Raw genomic sequence first — 21,842 nt, forward strand, 5'->3', positions numbered from 1 at the left:
TATATATATATATATATATATATATATATATATATTGTGTGTAAGAAATGAAACAAAGTGAGTTGATTTAACAAGCACAGTTACATTAAAAAATCACACAAACAACCAAAACCACATTTCAAAATTATTAGAGTTCACAGAACAGCCAAAATACCATTGAAATTAAGAAGAAAAAAAAGCAAGTCAGTATTTAAACTTCACATACAAACCCCCTTCTTAGGCCTGATCTCAATTCCCTGAACAATAAGGCCACTCTTCCAATGCCCTCCCTTGATCTCCAAAAACGACATAACAACCTCCCCATCATCTCCATCTTCATTATAGAACTCCCCCAACAAAATTTCCATCCACCCATCCTGCCTTAATTGAGGCCTTCCCACAATTTCACCATCCCTTTCTGATTGATCTTGTCCTTCTACATCTGGATTTTGCCGTCGATCATGCCGAGCCTCGTCCGCCTCTTCCGGCAAATCATCTCGCACATGCAGCTCGTTCAGAGGCTCTCGTAAATCTTCCGGCGGCTCTTGCGGAAAATTTGCACGGCGAAAGAAGTTTCGAAAATATCTCGGCCGACGTAAGATCGGCCGTGGCCTGCCAAAGTTTTGTTCTTCCATCAGGCGCACTGAAAGGGGTGAGTCGTCTGCTCCTATGGTGACCGATGCCTTTTGTGGAGGATCGTTGAAGCCCGCCGCACTACTTGATAATTTGAATATAAGATAGGCTGAATAGTTAGACCTTTTGGAGAGCAGCCTAGAGTTAATTCTGCCACGGATCTCCAGCCAGCATACATTCATTAGCTCAGCAACTTCCGGAAACCTTGCACAACAGCACTCTTCTCAGTCATATATATATAAAATGCAATAGGTGCAGCAGTACAATAATATAATATCATACATGAAAGCTTTAAAAACAGTTTAGCAGAAAATCCAAAAGAGAATTACCAGCACTGTAAGACCGCAGTGGCATTTGAACTTTTGCAAACAAGCTTCATTAGTTAAAAAAAGTAAAAAATAAAAATCTAAATTCTTATTTCTAAAAAATTTAAATCCTAGTTTTTGAAACCAGTTTCAGAAGCTAGAAGTACAGGTGTGGGCAAAAAACTAGAGCATTTACATACATTCCGCCTAATTCTTATGTATTTACACATCTAACACCTAAACTTTGCTTCGTACATTTCTAACACCCAAATCATTTATATCGAACAAAAATATCACTTAACTTTTAAATACATCTTTTTATGCATAGGTCTGTTGGCATATATATATATATATATATATATATATATAAATGCGTGCGCTGTGTGTAAAAATTGAAGTTTAGGTATTAGACATGTAAATACACAAAAGTGGAATGTATGTAGATCTTCCAAAATAAAAAGTTCTCAAAAAGGGTCTGGATTGCAAATCATTGCACGGCTTCGACAATTATTTGGGAAGTGCAACCCAAAGGTAGTAAAAACAACAGAGCTGTAAGCATTACATATTTGCATTCTGGGCGCATTTACATGCTTACCACACAATTAATATGTATTTACATATCAAACACCTAAACATTCATGATTACATTTATATCACTCAAATCTTCAACATCACATAAATAACAGCACATTCATTATTTTTTAAAAAGGTAAAATACATATTTTCATACATAAGTTTATACACTTACAGTGTTATAAATGTAGATATTGAACTTTGAGTGTAGATATATAAATACATAATAATTGCGTTATGCATGTAAATTTTCCTTCCTTTTATAATAACATGACTATGATTTTAATGGCAGTATACTAAAGAACCAAATTGTTATGATTTTCATGGTAGTATACTAAAGAACCAAATTCCAAATGACCAAATGGCCCGTACATCTAAAGCTGCTTTGATAAAGTGCAAAAATAATTAGATCTCATGGTGATAAAAGTTGGGTTACTTCCTCACGAAGTGATAAAGAATAGCCAAGTGTTCTGACATCTGAGGAGAAAAAGGCTTGCTAAAAAGGCCACCACTTGAATAAAGCCACCAATAAATTTAGCAGTAATGTTGCGAGGTGCAAAAAGCAAGAGGAAATTATATAATATTAAGATTAAAATTTACTAAATGTAACCGAAGCTAGTTGAGTTTTATGGATGCAAGAATTCCAAGGAAAACTTAATAGCAGAGTTTTCAGCTAATCCAAAAATGTAATATGTAAACCTAAATGAATTTGAGATTGGAGAGCTAGGCCAGATATTATCTAGAAATAAACATAAGCATTTCAAGGGAAACAGTTCAAAGCTTAAGGCACACCGATAGAGGTTTTGTACCGTTAAATTTGTCTCTCTATAATCCTCAGATTGCAATCCGTATGCTTCTCAAAATGATCGACGACCACTAATTAATTTTCTCTCATTTTTTGATTTATTCATATTTTAAACTGCCTCTGGGAGTTGTATACATACCTCCCCTCTTGTACAAACGTGAATGCGAATCTTTGAGAGTTTTTTTCCATTGCTTATTTTCTAAATAGTATCAAAGGGAGGTTAAGGCGTTCCTTCCCATTTTTATTTTTATTCTCCAAGGTAAAGTTTTCCAATTCCAACTTTATCCTTCTTGTTTTATTCTCCTTCTATTCACTATATTTGGGTTCTTTGATTTCTCTTCAAAGAGATCGACCATAATTAACAGCAAAAAATTTAGCCCAAAGGAAAAAAACCAAATATTTAAAGCACCTGATTAGTTAAACGGGATAAATTATCATAAATCGACTCAAATTGTGAAATACTTTTCTAAAGGAAGAGAAAAGTATCCAAAATCTAATGGATCTTCCTCCGGAGCTCAAATATCCAATTTTTTTTACTTTGGTAAGAAACTAATTCCATGATCAAAATATGGTTGTGGAACACCACACTACTGAAGATTAATGAACCTTCTGTGTTTCTGCGGTTAAACAAATATACTTAAAGATGAAATATGCTGCACTCATAACAATGAAGTTTTAATACCAAATAAAATAATTTTCCTAACAATGAGTACTTTAATGCCATGAAGTTTTATTGGTTAGAGTTGAACTATTACCAATATCTCACGATGTTCTGCTATGAAATTGAGACAATCCTCGTAAAATTTGTTGAGCGATCCACCTCAAAAGAGGTTTTGGATGCGGTTAAACAAATATACTTAAAAGATCAAATATGTTGCACTCATAACAATGAAGTTTTAATACCAAATAAAATATTTTTTCTAACAATGAGTACTTTAATGCCATGAAGTTTTATTGGTTAGAGTTGAACTATTACCAATATCTCACGATGTTCTGCTATGAAATTGAGACAATCCTCGTAAAATTTGTTGAGCGATCCACCTCAAAAGAGGTTTTGGATGCGGTTAAACAAATATACTTAAAAGATCAAATATGTTGCACTCATAACAATGAAGTTTTAATACCAAATAAAATATTTTTTCTAACAATGAGTACTTTAATGCCATGAAGTTTTATTGGTTATAGTTGAACTATTACCAATATCTCACGATGTTCTGCCATGAAAATGAGAGAATCCTCATAAAATTTGTTGAGCGAGAGGATACTCAACAAAGAATTTGACAAATTTTGAATTCAAATCTTAACGAGAGAAAATCTCCCTTTTATGAATGAAGAATTCTCTCTCGTTCAAGCAAAGAAGGAAGAAGGATGGTGGTGACTAATGGTCTGACCATTGAAAAATCTAGCATGATAAATTCTGAATTCCAAGATAAAAGATATTTTATCACGTAACATTCTCAAAAGAATGATAACATCTTTCTTGCAAAAGAAATCTCTGGTGAAATCTCTGGTATAACTACATCATCAAAAAAAAAAAAATCGAAGACATGCTAATAACTTCACGAAAAGCCCCAAGACCATGAGGAAATAAAAAGATGAAGTCAGAAGGACTTAACTCACAAGAAATTAACAAGTTAAGGAATTAGTTCAATTCCTTAGAAAAATCGTCAAGATCTTGCTCGCTTGCTCATAGTGATATAATTTCTAATTCTTATGCTATTAGTATCTTTAATAGTTTTTTCCCTTCATGGACCCTATATTTAGGGCCATCGACCACAAAATAAATATTGTCAATGTATTTCAAACTTACAAACCCTATCCTAGCAATAAGAAAATAAAAGTTGTGGATAAACCTTTAAACACTATTGCAGGCGAGAGAGACATTAATCTCTCATAACACTCGATAACATATTACAAGTCCCACACATTGTAGTTAACTTTTATTCACAAATTTATCAAAGAAAATAATTACAAAATCATATTATTTACTGATTATTGTGTTTTCAATATCTCAATACGGGAATCATACATTTTCAAAGATCAAGATCAATTATCGTACTCCTTCACCTCTCTAATACTACTGACAAAATATGAACACATTATTATAGATTAGGATATCATTCTTTTAAAAAGCTTCGATTTATATTTTCTTCTCTTTTAATAAATATAAATATTAAATATTAAAGATTTTTATTGTGAAACTTGTGAAATTTCTAAACTTGAGCTTATTTCCTTTTTTGAAAGTAACTCTAGATCTTGTAATCTTTTTGTATTAATTTATTCTAATATATGAGGACCCAATAAAATCCTTATTATCTCTAGAACTACTGATTTTGTTACGTTAATTGATGACTGCACTCGAATAATATTATTATATTTAATTAAATAAAAATTTAATGTTAACATTATACTCTCTACGGACAATGCCATGATAAGAAAATTTATTTAACTAAATTTTTTTTAACTAATAATGCTCGTGATTATTTTAATCACAAAATAAAATCATTCTTTCAAAGAAGGTATTATCCACTAATCTTTCCGTACTAACACTCCAACAAAATAGAGTAAAATAAATGAAAAATAATCAACTTTTGAAGATAACTATGTACTTCCCATGCATAATTATATACCGAAATAGTATTAAGGAAAATTGTTCTGACAACAACAATAACAAAAAGCCTTTATCCCACTACGTGGGGTCGGTAACATTAATCATTTTTCTCCATTGTGTTTTATTTAATGTCATATTATTATTTAATTCTAAGAAATTAAGATCATTTTTTATACAACATGCCCATGTATTAACATAAGTCAAATCTAAAACATCTACTCCTAACTGGGTCATCAGATTGTCGATGTTTAATATGACAAAATCATTTAAGGCAACTCTCTAATCTTGTTTGCCGTTGGAGCTACTCGAACTATTTCCCGGATATATTTATTTCACATTTTATTTATATGTGCAGAGTCATTCATCCACCTGAGCATTCTCATCACACTCAACTTAATTTTATGTTTCGTTTTTACAAGACAACAATCTGCGCCATAAAGCATTGCAGGTCTCGCCGCCATCTTATAAAATTTTCCTTGAAAGTCTAAGTGATACTTTTCTATCACACAATAGGTCTGATGCATTCCTTCACTTCAGCCATCCAATTTGAATTCTACTAATAACAAAAGCCTTCAGACTCTAAAATTGACCTCCATAACTCAAGCTTTTCCTGAACTTTCTGTAGCCTTATCCATAAGAAGAATATCGTAGCGAAAAGCATACAGCTAGGTACATCCTCCAATAAATATCCAATAAGAATATGCATAATTAAAGCAAAAAAAATATGGGCTTAAAGTTGAACACCGATGTAATCCAACTGAAATAGAAAAAAAATCAGAGAATCCACCTTGTGTTAGAACATGAGTAAATACTCTAATATATATTATCCTTAATGACTTGAATATAAGTGATGTCAATATATTTCTTCTCTAGAACTCTCTAAAGTACTTCTCTTAGAACCTCATCTTAAATTTTTTCTAAAGCAACAAAAATCATATGTAGATTCTCCTTACTCTCTTTGTGCTTCCCCATCAAACCTCTCAATAAATATATAGCTTGCATGATAGACTTGTCAGACATAAATCCAAATTCATTTTGAGATTTTTTTAGTATCACGACGTAACCTATGTTCAATTATTCTCTCCAATAGCTTTAATGTATGACATATTAATTTAATTCCCCTATAATTTGCACAATCTTGTGCATCCTTTTTATTCTTAAAAATAAAACTTTAAAAATTAAGTAAGCCAAGAAATTCGCATATCTCCTAAATATTTTCATGCTTATTTAATTACCATGAACTCTTACTGCTTTTTCACACTTCATTTCCTTTAAAGCTTCTTCAACTTCTATTTTACTAATGCGATGAAAAAAATAAAAAAAAATGTTATTATTTACAACATTAAGATCACTAAAATCAATACTTTCACAATCTTTATTAAAAAGTTAATCAGAATATCTAGCCCATCTATGTTGAATATCTTCATCTAAGATAATCGCTTTTAGATTTTCATCTTTAATACACTTTAAATAAATATTTATGACTCTACGTTCTTCATTAGTTAATTCAAAATCACACATACCATGAATATTTTCAAAATCTTCTACCAAGCCTATCAACATATCAATTTAAATTTCTTTTAATAAAAACTATTTTTCAAAAGATATCATTTATACTAGTTATTCTAAGTACTTCGAGTTTTTAAAATTTGAGAGCTTAAACACTTATAATAATAAGAATCTTAATATCAACAATAATATTTCGAGCTATAATTTTATCTCCAATTATATTAATTTTTATAATATTATCTTTCAAATTCTTATTTATAATTAAATTTACACTATTTCTAGTACAACTACTAAATGAATATTAATATTTATAACCAGAGTTATTAATCTTCTCAGTTTTTCTTTAACACATTTAGTTTCTTGAATGTTCATGATTCATAATATCTATTAATTTCATTGATTTACTAGTGAGAATACGTATATAGCTAGTTCATATCCTAATATTAATTTTATGGACTAACTTCTTTGCCTGTATCTCATCCATGATGTGGGAATCTCTGCTTATTCAACACTTCACCCAGGTGCTTATGCAATGACCTTTGCATATTTTTTATTGTATTCAAGTCATATAACACATCAATTTCAAAAGACACCCTAACAATGACACAATACTGTAACTGATTCACGTCATAATTTTAAGACAACTTTTTATACTAATTGTCAACTACCTAATGCAATTCTCTATTTTTCGTATCCGAGGCTTGGGACCCAACAATGACCGTCTTAATTGTTCTAACAACAACCTATTTAATCAACAAAATACCCTCAAGTGTAAGTGATTCTGAAAGTTCAGTAAATTATCAGATAGAATTCTTTTATACAAATTTCTCAAAGAGCCCTCCAAAAATTTTAGATGCATTACTTATGTTCATATTTAAAAACCAAAGAGAAGATTTTGACCAAAAAGCTCTCAAAGTGCATATTGAAAAATTTTTGTTACACAAAAAGGATACAAGTGCTATCCTAAACTCACAAAAAAATTATTCACTTCAATATGTCACTTTTGATTAAACTCATACCTTTTTAACTCAAACTCAGCTTTAGAGAAAAAATTAACATCCTGATAATAAATTTGATGATATTTTTCATATTGACATTACTATAATAGAAAATTCTTCAAATATAAATTTTGTAGCAACCATCCCCTCAAGGTCTATACAAGAAGCAACGAGCTCAACCAAAATCTCTAACAATTCCAAGACTCAAAATTTGTACAAGGTAATACTACTCAACATATTATCACTCATTTATATCATTTCTCTTAATACACCTCATTTCATAATTCTCTCTCATAAGCTCTTTCTAACCAACAACAAAATTAATCATAATTTCATTCCATAAACTCTATTTGAGGTACTCGAAAAAGAAAACTTGCAAAAAAATCTTAAGAGAAGGGATGAATGCCTTAAAAAAATCATACATGGGAGATCGTTGAATTACTAGAAGAAAAGAAGCTAATAGGATGCAAATGAATTTTAACGACCAAATATAAAGTAAACAAGAGCATAAAAAAGTATAAAATAAGATTAGTAATAAAAAAATACACTTAATCATATGAGATTGATTATCAATTAACTTCTATTCTTATTGCAAAAAATGATATTATTAAGATATCTCTAACAACAAATTATGGTTAGCCTTTACAACAACATGATATAAAAATATTTTATTAAACGAAGATGTTAAAAAAAATCTATATGGATCCAACACTAGTATTCGATGGCTCTTTTAAAAAAGAACAGGTATGCAAATTGAAAAAATTCCTATACAAACAAAAGCAATCACCAAGAGTTTGGTTTAAAAGATTTACAAATGATGTGGTAGGAGCTTGATACAAACAGAATCAATGAGACCATATTTTCTTCATAAAACACAGTCTTGATAATAAAATCTCAACTCTTATTGTGAAATGTTAACAATATGATTGTTACAGGAGTTGGCAATTGAGATAAAAAAAAACTCTCAGAAAAATACTTGTTGAAGAAATCAAAATTAAAGAATTAGAAAAAGTCAAATACTTCTTGAGAATAAAAGTCGTTCAATCAAAACAAGAAATATTTCTCTCTCAACGGAAATATATTATGAATTGTTGAAAGAGACAAAGATGATAGAGAGTGCAAGCCTTTTGAAATTCTAACTGAACCAAGACAAAAACGAACCCTAATGAAAAAGCTGATCAAAATATGGGACAATTTCAAATGTTAGTGGAAAAATTAATCTACTTATCTCACACTCGTCCTGATCATTCAAGTAAATTGAGTTAGTCAATTCATTCATAAACGTAAAGAGTCACATCTTCAAGCCACTTATAGAATCCTCATGCATCTCAAATCAAACTAAGGAAAATCAATTTTTTTACGAAAGACATGAAATCCTATAAGTTGAAGGACACACAAATGTGGACTATGTTGGATCATCAGAGGATAGAAGGTGTATGTTACGCCCATACACCAGCCGATCTACCCTAGACCAGCTGGAAGCATTATAATCGGCCCACAGGCAGGCCGACCTTGGCGATAAGAAGAAGCGGGCGGAGCAGACAGGGAGGGCGCAAAAGAAGAGGAGAGGATGGGGTCCACTAGGGCCATAATCACTTATGCAAGGAGAAGAAATAAAGAGAGTTTGGAGGGAAAATTAGGAAGGAAAGTTTTAGAAATGTTGTGAGGGGATTCTATTATGGAAAGAGCATAGGATTGGATTTCTTTATACATTATTTTGTTTGTTGTTGTGTTTCTTCTTCTTTTGGGGATTGTTCCTAGCAACGTCTAAGGTGAGGAAGAGCCAATCTACCTCTCGAAAGTAAAACATCTTTTGTATCTTGCTTGTTTAAATTTGTTTTTCGTAAGAACGACCCTTATTTGACTTATTTCTATCTATCTATCGTTGTTTTGTTGTTATTGTTTGTTGATTTTGGTGAGATGACAGCAAAAAAAAGTGGAAGTGTTAGAAGATGAGATAGGGCAAATCAGATCGGGGATGAAAGAGATGTTCACCACCATGGAGAACAGGTTTTCTTCTATTGAAAGTCAATTAGAGGATGTATTTGAGAGAATAGGAGAAATGTGGGAGATGATGAAAAAATCTGTAGATATGCAATCCAAGGTTGTATCAACCGTTCTAGTTGCAAACCCTAACCAACGGTTGATTAGAGAATCATTGGTCAGGCTAAAAGGGAAGATGATTGAGTTAGAAGACAACGAGGAAAACATCATCTACCAGCAAGAGTGTCCCCCTGGAACTCCGAGAGGAGGGGGGTGGGCCGAAAATTGGAAGGATGGTGTAAGGGGCACGAAAGAGTATGTGGAGGAAGGAGAAAATCGGGAGTTGAATATGCATATAACCAAAGGAGGGAGATTCACCCTAGATACATGGGGAGAAATCTCAGAGGAAGAGGAAATTCAGGTGGAGATACAAGGGGTAGAAAACTAAAGAAGATAATCTTCAAAGAGGAGGATGCACATAGGTAGGTGTAATGGGAGAAGCGATATTTTGCAATTAATGGGTTGACAGAGGGAGGAAGAGTGGCTCATTGCAGCAGGACAATGCTTGAAGGAAGAGGCTTTAGCGTGGTTTCAGTGGATGTAGGCGAGAGATCCAATACACTCATGGGGGGAGTTTAAGGATTGCTTGTTAGAGAGTTTCTAAGTCATTCGAGAAGGAGACCTACACGAGCAATTCTATGCTCGGCTAAAGAGGGACGGTTACGGAATACCGGGAGAAGTTTGAGCTCTTGTCAGGGAGGTTGAGGGATATTTCTGCAGCAAGACTGGAAGGGAACTTCCTGAAAAGTTTGAAGCCCGACATCCAAGTAGCCATCCAATCCTTAAAACCGCGATGATTGAGGGAAATGATGGAGCTCGCCCAAATGATGGAGGAAAAAAAATAGTTGAGGAAAACCAGTAAAAGCGGCAACACCGGAGGATTCTACAAGAGCAACTTGACAGACACGACACTGAGGACCCAGACGGTGTCAATTCATAAAGAGACACCGAAGGAGAAGAATATAGAAACCCTTTCTGGGGGAAATTTTAAGAGTCTCACAGATGCAGAAATGCAGGATAAAAGAGCAAAACGATTGAGTTACCGCTGTGAAGAGAAATATGCACCAGACCACCGTTGTAAGGAGCGCACCTTTCAGATTCTTCTAGTTTACGAGAAGGATACAAAGAGTCAGGAGTTCGAGGAGAACACGATCGAGAATGAGCATTTGCATTTGGATGTGGCGGAGGTGTCTCTTAATTCGGTTGTGAGAATTACCCTGAATCACACCATGAAAGCGAGGTGGTGGATTGAGGAATAACTGATTGTGGTAGTGGTGGATAGTGGGGCCACACATAACTTTATCTCAAATCAGGTTGTGGGGAAGCTAGTGTTGAAGCTGGTGACTACAGAGAGCTTCGACGTCGTGATGGAAATAGGAAAGGTGGAGAAAAGTGGGGGGATTTGCAAAGGGTTGGTTCTGACACTCCACAACCTATAGACAATGGATGACTTCCTTCCCTTAGATTTGGGCAGCACATATATAATTTTGTGGATGAAGTGGCTGCGAACGCCGGGGGAGATGAATGTGGATTGGAAGTCCCTGACGATAGAGTCCCAAGTGAAGAGTAGGAAGGTGACGCTGAGAGGAGATGTTAATTTATGAAAAACTATGGTGGCGCTCAAACCCATGGTCAAGCGATATGGGGAGTAGTATTGGGCTACTTGGTAGAGTTGCAGAGCATTTAAGAGGTTCAAGTTTCAGAGTTAACAGAGTTTCCTGAAGGGGTCTAGCAGCTCCTACAACAGTTCAATGATGTCTTCCAAAAACCAAGCAGGTTACCTCCCCTGAGGGATTACGAGCACGCTAGTACCATGAAGGAGTGTGTTTCCCCCATCAGTGTCAAATCATAAGGTACCCCGAGATTCAACAGGAAGAGATAGAGAAGCTGATCCGAGAGATGCTTGAGGCCAGGATTATCAGGCCTAGTGTAAGCCCTCTTTCCGGTCCCGTCCTGTTGGCTAAGAAAAAAATGATGGTTGGGGATTTTACGTGGACTACCGAGCTTTGAATAAGGAGACAGTATTAGATAAGTTGCATATTCGTGTGATAGATAGTTATTAGAAGAGCTTTATGAAGCAGTCAATTTCTCAAAAATTGATCTTAAGTCGAGATACCATCGGATTAGGATGATTGTGCAAAAGACATCGTTCAAGACACATGAAGAACACTAGAAGTTCTTAGTGATGTCGTTTGGTCTCACTAACGCATCAACGACATTTCAGTCTCTTATGAATAGGGTTTTTCAAACTTACCTCTGAAAATTTATCTTGGTCTTCTTTGATGACATTTTAATCTACAATCAAACAAAGACAGAGCATGTGGGAACACCTAAGGGTAGTCTTGGAGACGATGAAAGAGCACCAGTTGTATGTCCATTTGAAGAAATGATCCTTTTTATAACTGCAGGTAAAGTATCTAGGACATGTGGTAACCAAAACTGGTGTAGCAGTGGATCCGTCCAAGATCAAGGCTATGGTTGATTGGCTCTTACCAAGAAGTTTGAAGGAGTTGAAGGGATCTCTGGTCTCACCGGCTACTAGCTAAAGTTCGTGAAAGGATATACGATTGCATGTTCACTGATGGAGGAGTGGAATAAAGAAAATTTCAAATTGAGAGAAGCAGCAACACAGACATTTGAACATCAAGGGCCATGACAAGCGTACCGATATTAACACTTCCAGATTTCATTAAACCATTTGTGGTGGAAATAAATGCATCAAGGTACGAATTGGGAGCAGCGCTCATGCAGAGTTAGTGACCGATTGTCTGCTTCAATCAGATTCTTATGGCCAGAGCAAAACTAAAGTTAGTATGTGAACAGGAGTTGATGATAATTATCTTTGCCATTCAAAAGTGGCAGCCCTACCTATTGGGATGACATTTTGTGGTCAGGATAAATCAAAGGAGTTTAAATTATCTTCTGGAACAGCAGATGTTGACCAAGGAGCATTAAAGATCGTTATAAAAGCTACTGGGATATGATTTTGAGATTCAATACTGATCAAGATTGGAGAACAAGGCAGTGAACGCACTGTCAAGAAAGGTAGAGGAACCACAATTGACGGCCCTATCGGTACCTTGGTCCTAGATTGGAAAGCCTTGAGACAAAAGATCGAAAGATGAAGAGCTGAGGAAGATAAGAGCCAAGTTAGTATGGGATCTAAATAGCCATCAAGGATTGCATTGAGATGACAATAGCTATTCCACTAGGGGCAATTTGTGCCACACTCAGGGGTGCAGAAGACTTACAGTCGTCTGGTGGTAGAACTTTATTGGGTGGGAATGCGCAGAGAAGTTGAGAATATGATGAGAAAAAGCACGCATGTCAGCGACACAAGTATTTGACCACGACACCAGGAGGGTTACTACAACCATTAGTATTGCCGGGAAAGATTTGGGAAGAAGTGACGACGGATTTCATAAAAAATTGCCACGGTCATAAGAGTACACAGTGATCATGGTGGTCATGGATCGCCATAATAAGTATGCACATTTCATTCCCTTACGACATCCCCACACGACGGTCCCAGTCAAAGCGGTGTTTATCCGAGAAATAATCTGTTTGCACGGAATACCGGAATCGATTGTTTTGGATAGGGACAAAGTGTTTCTCAGCCACTTCTAGAAAGAGCTATTCAAGTTGCAAGAGACTGTCCTTAAGAGGAGCACCGCATATCATCCCCAGACCGATGGACAGACGGAGGTGGCCAACACGAGTGCAGAAACATACCTGCGTTGTTTTGTATCTGATACTCCGAAGCTATTTGCCAAGTGGATTGCATGGGATGAATATTGGTATAACACGTACCACACTGCATCACAGACCACCCCTTTCAAGATATTGTATGGGCGGGATCTACCTCACTTGGTCCATTATAGGTATGGAGACACACCAGTATCTAGCATCGATCAGTTCTTGAAGGAGAGTGACAAGATACTAGCAGAGCTCAATAGGCATTTACTAAGAGTTCAACAAACCATGAAGAGTAAAGTGGATGAACACAAGGGAGAGATGAAGTTTGAACCAGGGGATACGGTCAACTTGAAGCTGAGGCCCTACCGACAGAAGACATTGGCCAGGAGGAGAGAGAAATTTTCACCAAGATACTTTGGACCATATAAGGTGATGACACACATCGACGAAGTGGTTTATCGTTTGAAGTTACCATCATCATCTGCACTACACCCGGTCTTCCATGTGTCATAGCTAAAACATGAGATTAAAGATTATACACTCTCACCTACACTACCACCAACGCTGACAGAAGACTTGGAGAAGATTTTGAAGCAGTTAGAGATCGAAAGAGTGCGCCGACGAGTAGGGGGAGCAAAGGAGATATTGGTCAAATGGAAAATGTTGTCAGATTGTTGAGCAACAATGGAGCTTACAAGGTGATTCACAAGCATGATGATACGAAGAAATGTTGATCGAAGAACTCAAAATTAAAGAATTAGAAAAAACTCAAATACTTTTTCAGAATAAAAGTGGTTCAATCGAAACAAAAGATCTTTCTCTCTCAACAAAAATATATTATGAATTTGTTGAAAGAGACCAGAATGATAGAGAGTGCAAGCCTGTAAAATTCTAACAAAACCACGACAAGAATTGGACTTTAATGAAAAAGCTGATGCAAATATGGGAAAATATCAAATGTTATTGGGAAAATTGATCTACTTATCTCACACGTGTCCTGACATCTCATTCGAGTAAATTGATTTAGTCAATTCATGCATAAATGTAATGAGTCACATCTTCAAGCCACTAATAGAATTCTCAGACATCTCAAATTAGGCTGAGGAAAAGCAATTTTATACAAAAGACATGATATCCTACAATTTAAAGGATGCACAAATGCAAATTATGTTGGATCATCGGTGGATAGAAGGTCTATGTTACACACATACACCAACCAGTTCACCGTGGACAAGCTTGAAGCGTTATCACTGACCCACAGGCAGGCCAGTCTTGGCGACGGGAAGAATTGGAGCTTATAGGGAGAGACACAGAAGGAAAGGAAAGGGTGAGGTCCACCAAGGTTATAATTACCTATGCAAGGAGGAGAAATGAAAAAGAGGGAAGGTTAGAAAGGAAAGTTTTTGAAATGCTTTAAGGGGATTCTATTAAGGGGAGAAACTAGGGTTTGCCTTCTTTATGCATTATTTTGTTGGTTGTTGTGTTTTTCTCTCTTGGGTGGTGTTTCTAGCGATGTCTAAGATGTGAGAGAGTCGATTTACCTCTCGAAAGTATATCATCTTTTGCATCTTGCTTGTTTGCAGTTATTTTTCGTAATGGTAGCACTTATTTGACTTATTTCCATCTATCTATCATTGTTTTGTTGTCGTTGCTTGTTGATTTTGGTGTCGAGACGTATCAATCTACCTCAGGGTATTGTATATTCTTAGGAAAAAATCTCATAACTTGAAGCAAGAAACAACCTGTGAATCCAAGATTAAGTGTTGAAGTCGAGTTTAGAGTCATTACTCAAAATTTATATGAGCTTCTATGAGTTAAAATTATATTAGAGGATTGAAAAATAGGTGAAAAGAGCTTATGATAATATATTGTCCATCTTGTGCGTAATTATGTAAGACATAATTTTACCAAGCATGTTGAAATTGATACACTTATAAAAGAAAAATTGAAAAATAGTCTAATTTGTACTTCATATGTACCTACAGAAAATCAACTAGCTGACATATTCATAAAAAAACATTGTAATCTAATATCATAAACAAACCTGGAAGAGAAACCACTACAGTCCAGTTTTAAGGGGGGTGTTGAATTTACGCTCCAATCATAACAAAAAAACCTCAGACATGAATCAAGGCTTTGTATTCTTGAATCATATCCTTATGACTCTTAGATAACAAAGAACTTAAGCACAGATTGATGCTCTATACCATTACATTTGTCCTTCAATGACCCTCGGGGGTTTTAACCAGGTGCTTTCCTATAGGATCGTTGACCTCTAATTCTTTTTCCATTATTTTTTGATTTATTATTATTTTATAATGTCTTTGGGAGATGTATATATACCTCCCATCTTGTAGAAAAAATGTGAATAAGATTCTTGAGAGTTTTCCCCCATTATTTGTTTTCTACAAAACACATCCCACTTTTAGGGTAAAAAGATCTTGAAAAAAACTAAAACAAAAATATTAAAAATCGATCCTTTAAGTTCAATCTCTTAGATTAATGATAAAAACTCAAATAAAACTAAATGAAAAAGAAGAATAAGAGAGCCAAAGACTTTAGTCACAAGATGCACAAGCTTATTTGATTCAACGATATTCATCTGCGTCTATGGCTGCACATAAATAACATATTTCAATAAATTTTAAAAAACCAATAAATAAATTTCCAATGGATACGAAGATAAATATAAAGAAAAAAATTGAGATGCCGCTCTTTCAATTTCAAATATTGAGAGAGAACACTACTAATTGTTGCAAAAATAAGGGTCAAATACAGAGAAAACCTAAAATTTTTCAAACGTGAGAGATCTGGCTTTTTAAGAAAACCTAAAATTAAGAGCTAAAGATGAGCCTAGATTGACAAGACATGTTACTATATTTATTGCATCAACCAAATATATTTTTTTTCAGGACTACATGTAGACACTTGCTTCAAGCCCTTAATTTTAAAATCTTATTCATTCTGTTAGTGATTCCATTCTACTGAAATTTTCTTTATAATTGCTCTCTACATAAAATTGCATTAGAAACACAATAATTTTTAAATTCACGCTATTTTACTTCCCATCATTATCAAATCGTAAGCATTTAATCTTTTACATTAGCCTCACTTTCAATTAATCTTTCAATCTTACAAAATTATTTAGCAAATCAAATTTCTTCTAATAAAATAGATGCATCTTTCGGATGCAGTCATCTATGAGCATGACATAATATATCAAATTACCTACAGATGAAATGGAAGATGGCCCCCAAAAATTTGGGCATTAATTCTAAACTTTTGATTTCAAGAACCCTTTCAATTTTTGAGAAATTGACTCTTCTGTTTTGCTTAAAATACAATCTACAGAAAAATCAGAACTAAATAAATTTTAAATAAGAAAATTTATCTTGAAAATGAAAGAAGTTTAGGAACTTCTCAATCATGTGGTCTAATCTTTATGGCAAAATATTAATCTTCTTAGTGGAAAACGTTGGATCTCCTGTTTTTTCAATATTTGTGGCAGTGTATAGTGCATCAGTCTTGTTTCTTGTCTTCTTTGGCTATCCTATAAATGTCACTGAATGTGAAATTGCATCTTTCTATTGAAATTTGTCTCATAGAAATCAAATTTCTCCATAGGCTAAGCATGTGTCTAACTTTAAACAACTTTTATGTGATTCCAGCTATGATATGAAGTATCAAATCATTAATGCCTACACTATCTAAGAACTCATCTTCAGCAAGAAATATTTTACCATAGCTACTTGTAGAATAATGTTGTTAATTTTTTAAGAAAAGAAGCTTAAAATGATGCACCAGAGTCTAATATCCATATGTCCATTGGATTATAGCATCAAAGATCAATGCATCTTGAACTTCATTCGTGGCAACATTCACAATTTTTGACTTCCTATTTTTACCCTTCTTTTACTTGCTGCAATTTTTCATCATATGTTGTGACCTTTTATATTGTCAACACCCACCGAGATGACCTCAAGGTTTAATTCTATTTTGATGTATATGTTGGCTCTTATTTTATGATTTAGATTTACCTTTGTCTTGATATTTTTCTTTTAATTTGAGACCTGCTCTTATTATCAATATTCAAAACAAAGAAAAAAAAAAGAGTTCTCCAGTCTCAAGCCATCATATATCTTCACTAAGAATAAGGTCCCTGCTATCATTCAACTTCAATTTGCTTGATCAAAAAGCGACATAATTAAAATTAAGAAATGAATTTAATCAAAACTAACATGTGATTGAATTAAACTTATTGGTATGCTAAAGAATAAAGGCTCCTTCAAACTTCTAAAGGACATAAAATTTGCACATAAAACATATCTAATTCTCATAATTATCTAATAATGCCTTTATCATGCCTCTGATATTTTCATTAAGAAGGTTGGAGGCAGCATTCCTAATATGAATAAGTGAATAACTCCCAATAACATGAATAAGTCTAACCCAATATTTGATCAAAAATGAAAGGCTTTGATACCTTCAAAATTTGACAAAACTTTTGATATAGATAGTCTTCTATTTACACCTTCCAATAGTCAAAATTGTACCATCAAATATCAAATATTGAGAGAAGACACAATCACATATTATCAAAACAAAGGCTAAATAAAGAGAAAGAATTTGTTATTGTTATTACTGCTGTCTTCGCTTCTCAACTATATAAGCTTCTTTCTTTCTTCTTTACTCTACTAAGAAAGCTTCTTCCCTCTCTGTCCGTCTTCTTTCTAGTTGCTTTTATTCATAGGATACTCTAATGCATTGGATGCGTCAACTTATGTAATGTTTGAAGATTAGATAGTAAGTTTGAATTTATTAGGTAGATGGCATTAGGTACTACAATATAAATCCTAAAAAAATGATAGATAATGATAACAGGTAGACATTTTTTATGAGTTTAATAAAGATAATTTTTTCTCCATAAATTAATACAATTAAGTTCCACACTATTTAAAACACCAACTTATAAAAGAAAAATATGATGTCTTTCATCAACTCCTACATCTCCATAAAATAGTAAAACTGTAAAAATGTTACTTTAAGTTCAAGACAGGAGCAGAGATTTAGAAGCCTTCCTCCAAAATACTCATGTTTTTACACTAGCATAGAAAGTTAAGCTAAACTCAAAAAGACAATTATTAAAAACCCACAAAGTCCATATATGCCTAACAAAGAATTAAAAAATAAATAAATAAACTATTTATAAGAAAAAAAATGTCAAATAAAAAAGGGGAATTTATATGCATACCACACAATTCCAATGTACTTACATATATAACACTTAAAACTATACTTTTACATTTTTACCGTCCAAATCTTTTATATAACATAAAAAAAAGACCATTTTAACTTTTAAAAAAAGTGAAATACACTTTTCACACAGGGATGAGGTGGATTGCATGTAAAAATTGAAGTTTTGTTATTAGATATGTAAACACATAAGAACCGAGTGGTATGTATATAAATCTTCCAACAAAAACAGAGAGAAATGGAGAGTTCAGTTTATGATTTCTCTACGCCACTATGAAAAAAAATATATATATCAACATTCAACCCACAACTTCATCAATATCAATACAATTTCGTCTAAAAATCAGAATCAGATTAAACGGGCAGAAACAAAACATTCAGAATAACTTTAATACCTTGATTCAGGGTCATGATTCCATCTCCAATATTGAGGAGTATCCCCCCAAATAATCAAAAGCTCTCTCGCCGGCAAGATGAAGCACTTGACCCCGGTCTCTTTATCAACAAAAAAACCCTGCCAACAAAAAGCATCAGCAAGACCAAAAACTTAAAATTAAAAACAAAGCAACCAAACTCACCATAAATTAAGAAAAAAAGAATAATCAACAGGAACAAACCATCTTCCCGCCATCGATGAGTATTGGATCGCAGAGGCGGAAATAGAGATGCTTCATCGATGCGAATTCCACCCGATCGACAGCTCGTGCGAGGATCTCAGCGTAATCGGACGGAAGAAAGCTTCTCCAAACGTTGTCGGACGCTGATGCGGAGCGAAACGCCGCCGATACCGCCTCCGATCGGCATGCATCTCGAGGAGAAGTTAGTAATATAGCGTGCGACAAGCACTCTTCCGGCAGCCTCTGAATTTCGCTCCCGACGACGTAACCTCCTTCTTCAACATCCATCTCTCTCTCCCTCTCACTTCTTGCTCTTTCCGCCTGTATGTATATATGCAGGGGAACGTGGTGAATGCGGGAAAAGCTTCCTTCCCTTAGGGCGATCAACGGAACCGACTTAACAATGTCGAACCGACCTAAATGTGGACATTTTGAGAAAAAGAGCCTCACGTATTTGTATTTACAGAACTAACGTCAACATTTTAGTTTTTATAATTTTAGTACTTATATTTATATAAATATATAGAAATAATGTGGTATGTATGTAAATCTAAAGATTTTATAAAGAATGATTAGACTAATTTTATTATATAATATTAAGTCAAACTTCTTTATTTATTTGGGGCATTTTGTTACGTAACACGCAATTCTTGTATATTTGTATATCAGGTGAATCCAGATTTATTCTATGAGACATGCTCAAGAAATAAAGTGGTAGGAACCAGAAATGAGAAGGAGAGCGAGAAAGGAATGAGTGTACAACGGTTTGCCCCACTAGGGAAAAATGAAGTATTCTCAGGCTCTTGTAGCCCATTTTATATATCGAACGTGGTCAAGAGAGAAGAGTCAAAGTCTCTAATATCTGATATGACTCTCCTATTTATAAAAGATTGAGGGCCAAAAAGGTAAAATTATAGGTTTTACCCCTGCTCTAGAGGGGTTGTATAGGTAATTTGGTATGCTTGTGTGCATGCACCTTCTATTTGTCAAGCTCTTGGATCGATCGACCGAGCTTTTTTTTATCGACTTTCGTTTGAGCATCGATTGGTTCTTGAATGGGAAGTCGGTCGGTTATTGAGTGTGATGGTCGATTGACTTTTGAGCGGTTGGCTGACTTGCATGATTATTGTTACAGGTACTTTTTTAGGGAGCTTTTGAGAGAGTTTTGTGTTGATACTTGTTATATCATTGGAGATGCTAGACCTTTGTTCGATTGTTTCCTTCGGAGTGATCGATGTGGATGCTTGTCTTATGTTGGTCTGGGTGGCTCTTATGTCGACTGAACTTGCCTTTGTCAGCCGGTAACATTTTCGTCGACTAGATTGGTTATCAGTTCGTTCAATTCGTGAGGTCTTCTGGTTTTTTCTCAGCGAGATTCTTGTCACATCTCCTTTGATTTTGGGCTGTTAAATTATCTCGAGATTTGTGCTGACACCTATTTTTATTTATAATATCTAATACATAAACTTTGACTTTTACAAATCTTTCATATCACAAAAAAATATCATTATTTAATTTTGTAAATAATAAAATAAACTTTTTATATAAGTAAGGTGGCATAAAAGTAAAAATTCAACTTTAGAACATTTGGTGTCAGATATGTAAACAATGGAATTGAGTGGTATGTATGTTGATGCGTGCTAGAAAATTCATGGTTGTAAATTAATAGATTATAGTTTTAATATTGCAAGAGAGTTCAACACACATTCTGATGAAAAAATAATACGTAAAGTCACAATAAGTTTTTACGTGGAAAACTCAGAAAGGGAAAAAACTACAGGGTCAAGCCCAGTTGTAAAAATCCACAACAAGTTGACGATAACAGAGACGTCTTGTCTCACAGGCGGGAAGATGTTACAAAATCTTTCGAATTACAACGTCGATTGACAAACATTCTCATTGTAAAGAACATGCGGAGATCGATAGAGATTGGTGGCGACCTGCAGGTGGTGGTGGACAGTGTTCGGCGATTGTTGACGGCGGTAGAAGTGATGTTGGATTTCAGGTCATTCTCAAAGCTTCAAGCTCTTCCCCAAGCCTCAAACTCCCTCATCCGGGTGGGTGGGGCTCTATATATAGTGTTTTGGGTGCAATTAAAACAAGAATATGAAACACTTTGATCGGACGGTCCAGAGATATTCCTTTGATCAGACAATGTTTGATGGCTATTTGAGAGCCTTAACGATGTCTAAATTTAGAAATCTTGGATTCGTTGCATTTGTCTTGTCGAGAAGCTCGATTCAAATATGAGCTCAGCAGATTTCGTATTTGTTTGATGTTCCAAATATACTTGGAAAACTTCTAAAAGTGATTTAATGGCTTGATCGGGGCTTAATTAAACTCATATTGAATTAATTTTGGTATCATTGGGTCACTCTCGTGGAGCCGGTCAGTTAAGTTTAATGAAATCGGAGTTCTTGATGACTCTTAATCAAATTTTGAATATTTCTTGCTCCAAAAATTCTCTTGAGATCCATGTGATGCCTCGAGATTCACACTGAATGATGGAAATTTGTTGATGTCGTATCAGTTGCCCCTATTTTCGTGTGAGATCAACTTCACAATTCAAAAATTATGGAATCTAAAACACTTTAATTTTTATGGTATTTCATATAATATATATATATATATATATAAATTTAATACATATGCATATATTGTAAGTGTATACAAAGAATATGGTAGCATAAATCTAAAAGAAAATGAATGACTTGGGAGGAAGGAATGACCGATCGGGCACACTTAATGACGGACGATAGATTGAATACTAGAAAAGAAGATACCTGGATCGAGGTACCAAAAGAAAATGCCAAGGGATTT

The 21,842-nt window shown here is 34.4% G+C and overlaps 1 protein-coding gene across 1 annotated transcript; it reads right to left on the minus strand.

Annotated features, from left to right (window-relative positions):
* Positions 1-52: 52 nt before the first annotated feature.
* LOC110038591 (putative F-box protein PP2-B12) lies at positions 53-19,442 on the minus strand. The gene is made up of 3 exons (XM_020743468.1): positions 19,023-19,442; positions 18,801-18,919; positions 53-816 (listed from the first exon to the last, which is right to left on the minus strand). Exons 1-3 carry the CDS (start codon positions 19,308-19,310, stop codon positions 198-200), a joined length of 1,026 nt encoding a protein of 341 aa, XP_020599127.1. The 5' UTR covers positions 19,311-19,442; the 3' UTR covers positions 53-197.
* Positions 19,443-21,842: the final 2,400 nt, after the last annotated feature.

Source organism: Phalaenopsis equestris, unplaced genomic scaffold (genome assembly GCF_001263595.1).
Source record: "Phalaenopsis equestris unplaced genomic scaffold, ASM126359v1 Scaffold000002, whole genome shotgun sequence".
Taxonomy (NCBI): Eukaryota; Viridiplantae; Streptophyta; class Magnoliopsida; order Asparagales; family Orchidaceae; genus Phalaenopsis; species Phalaenopsis equestris.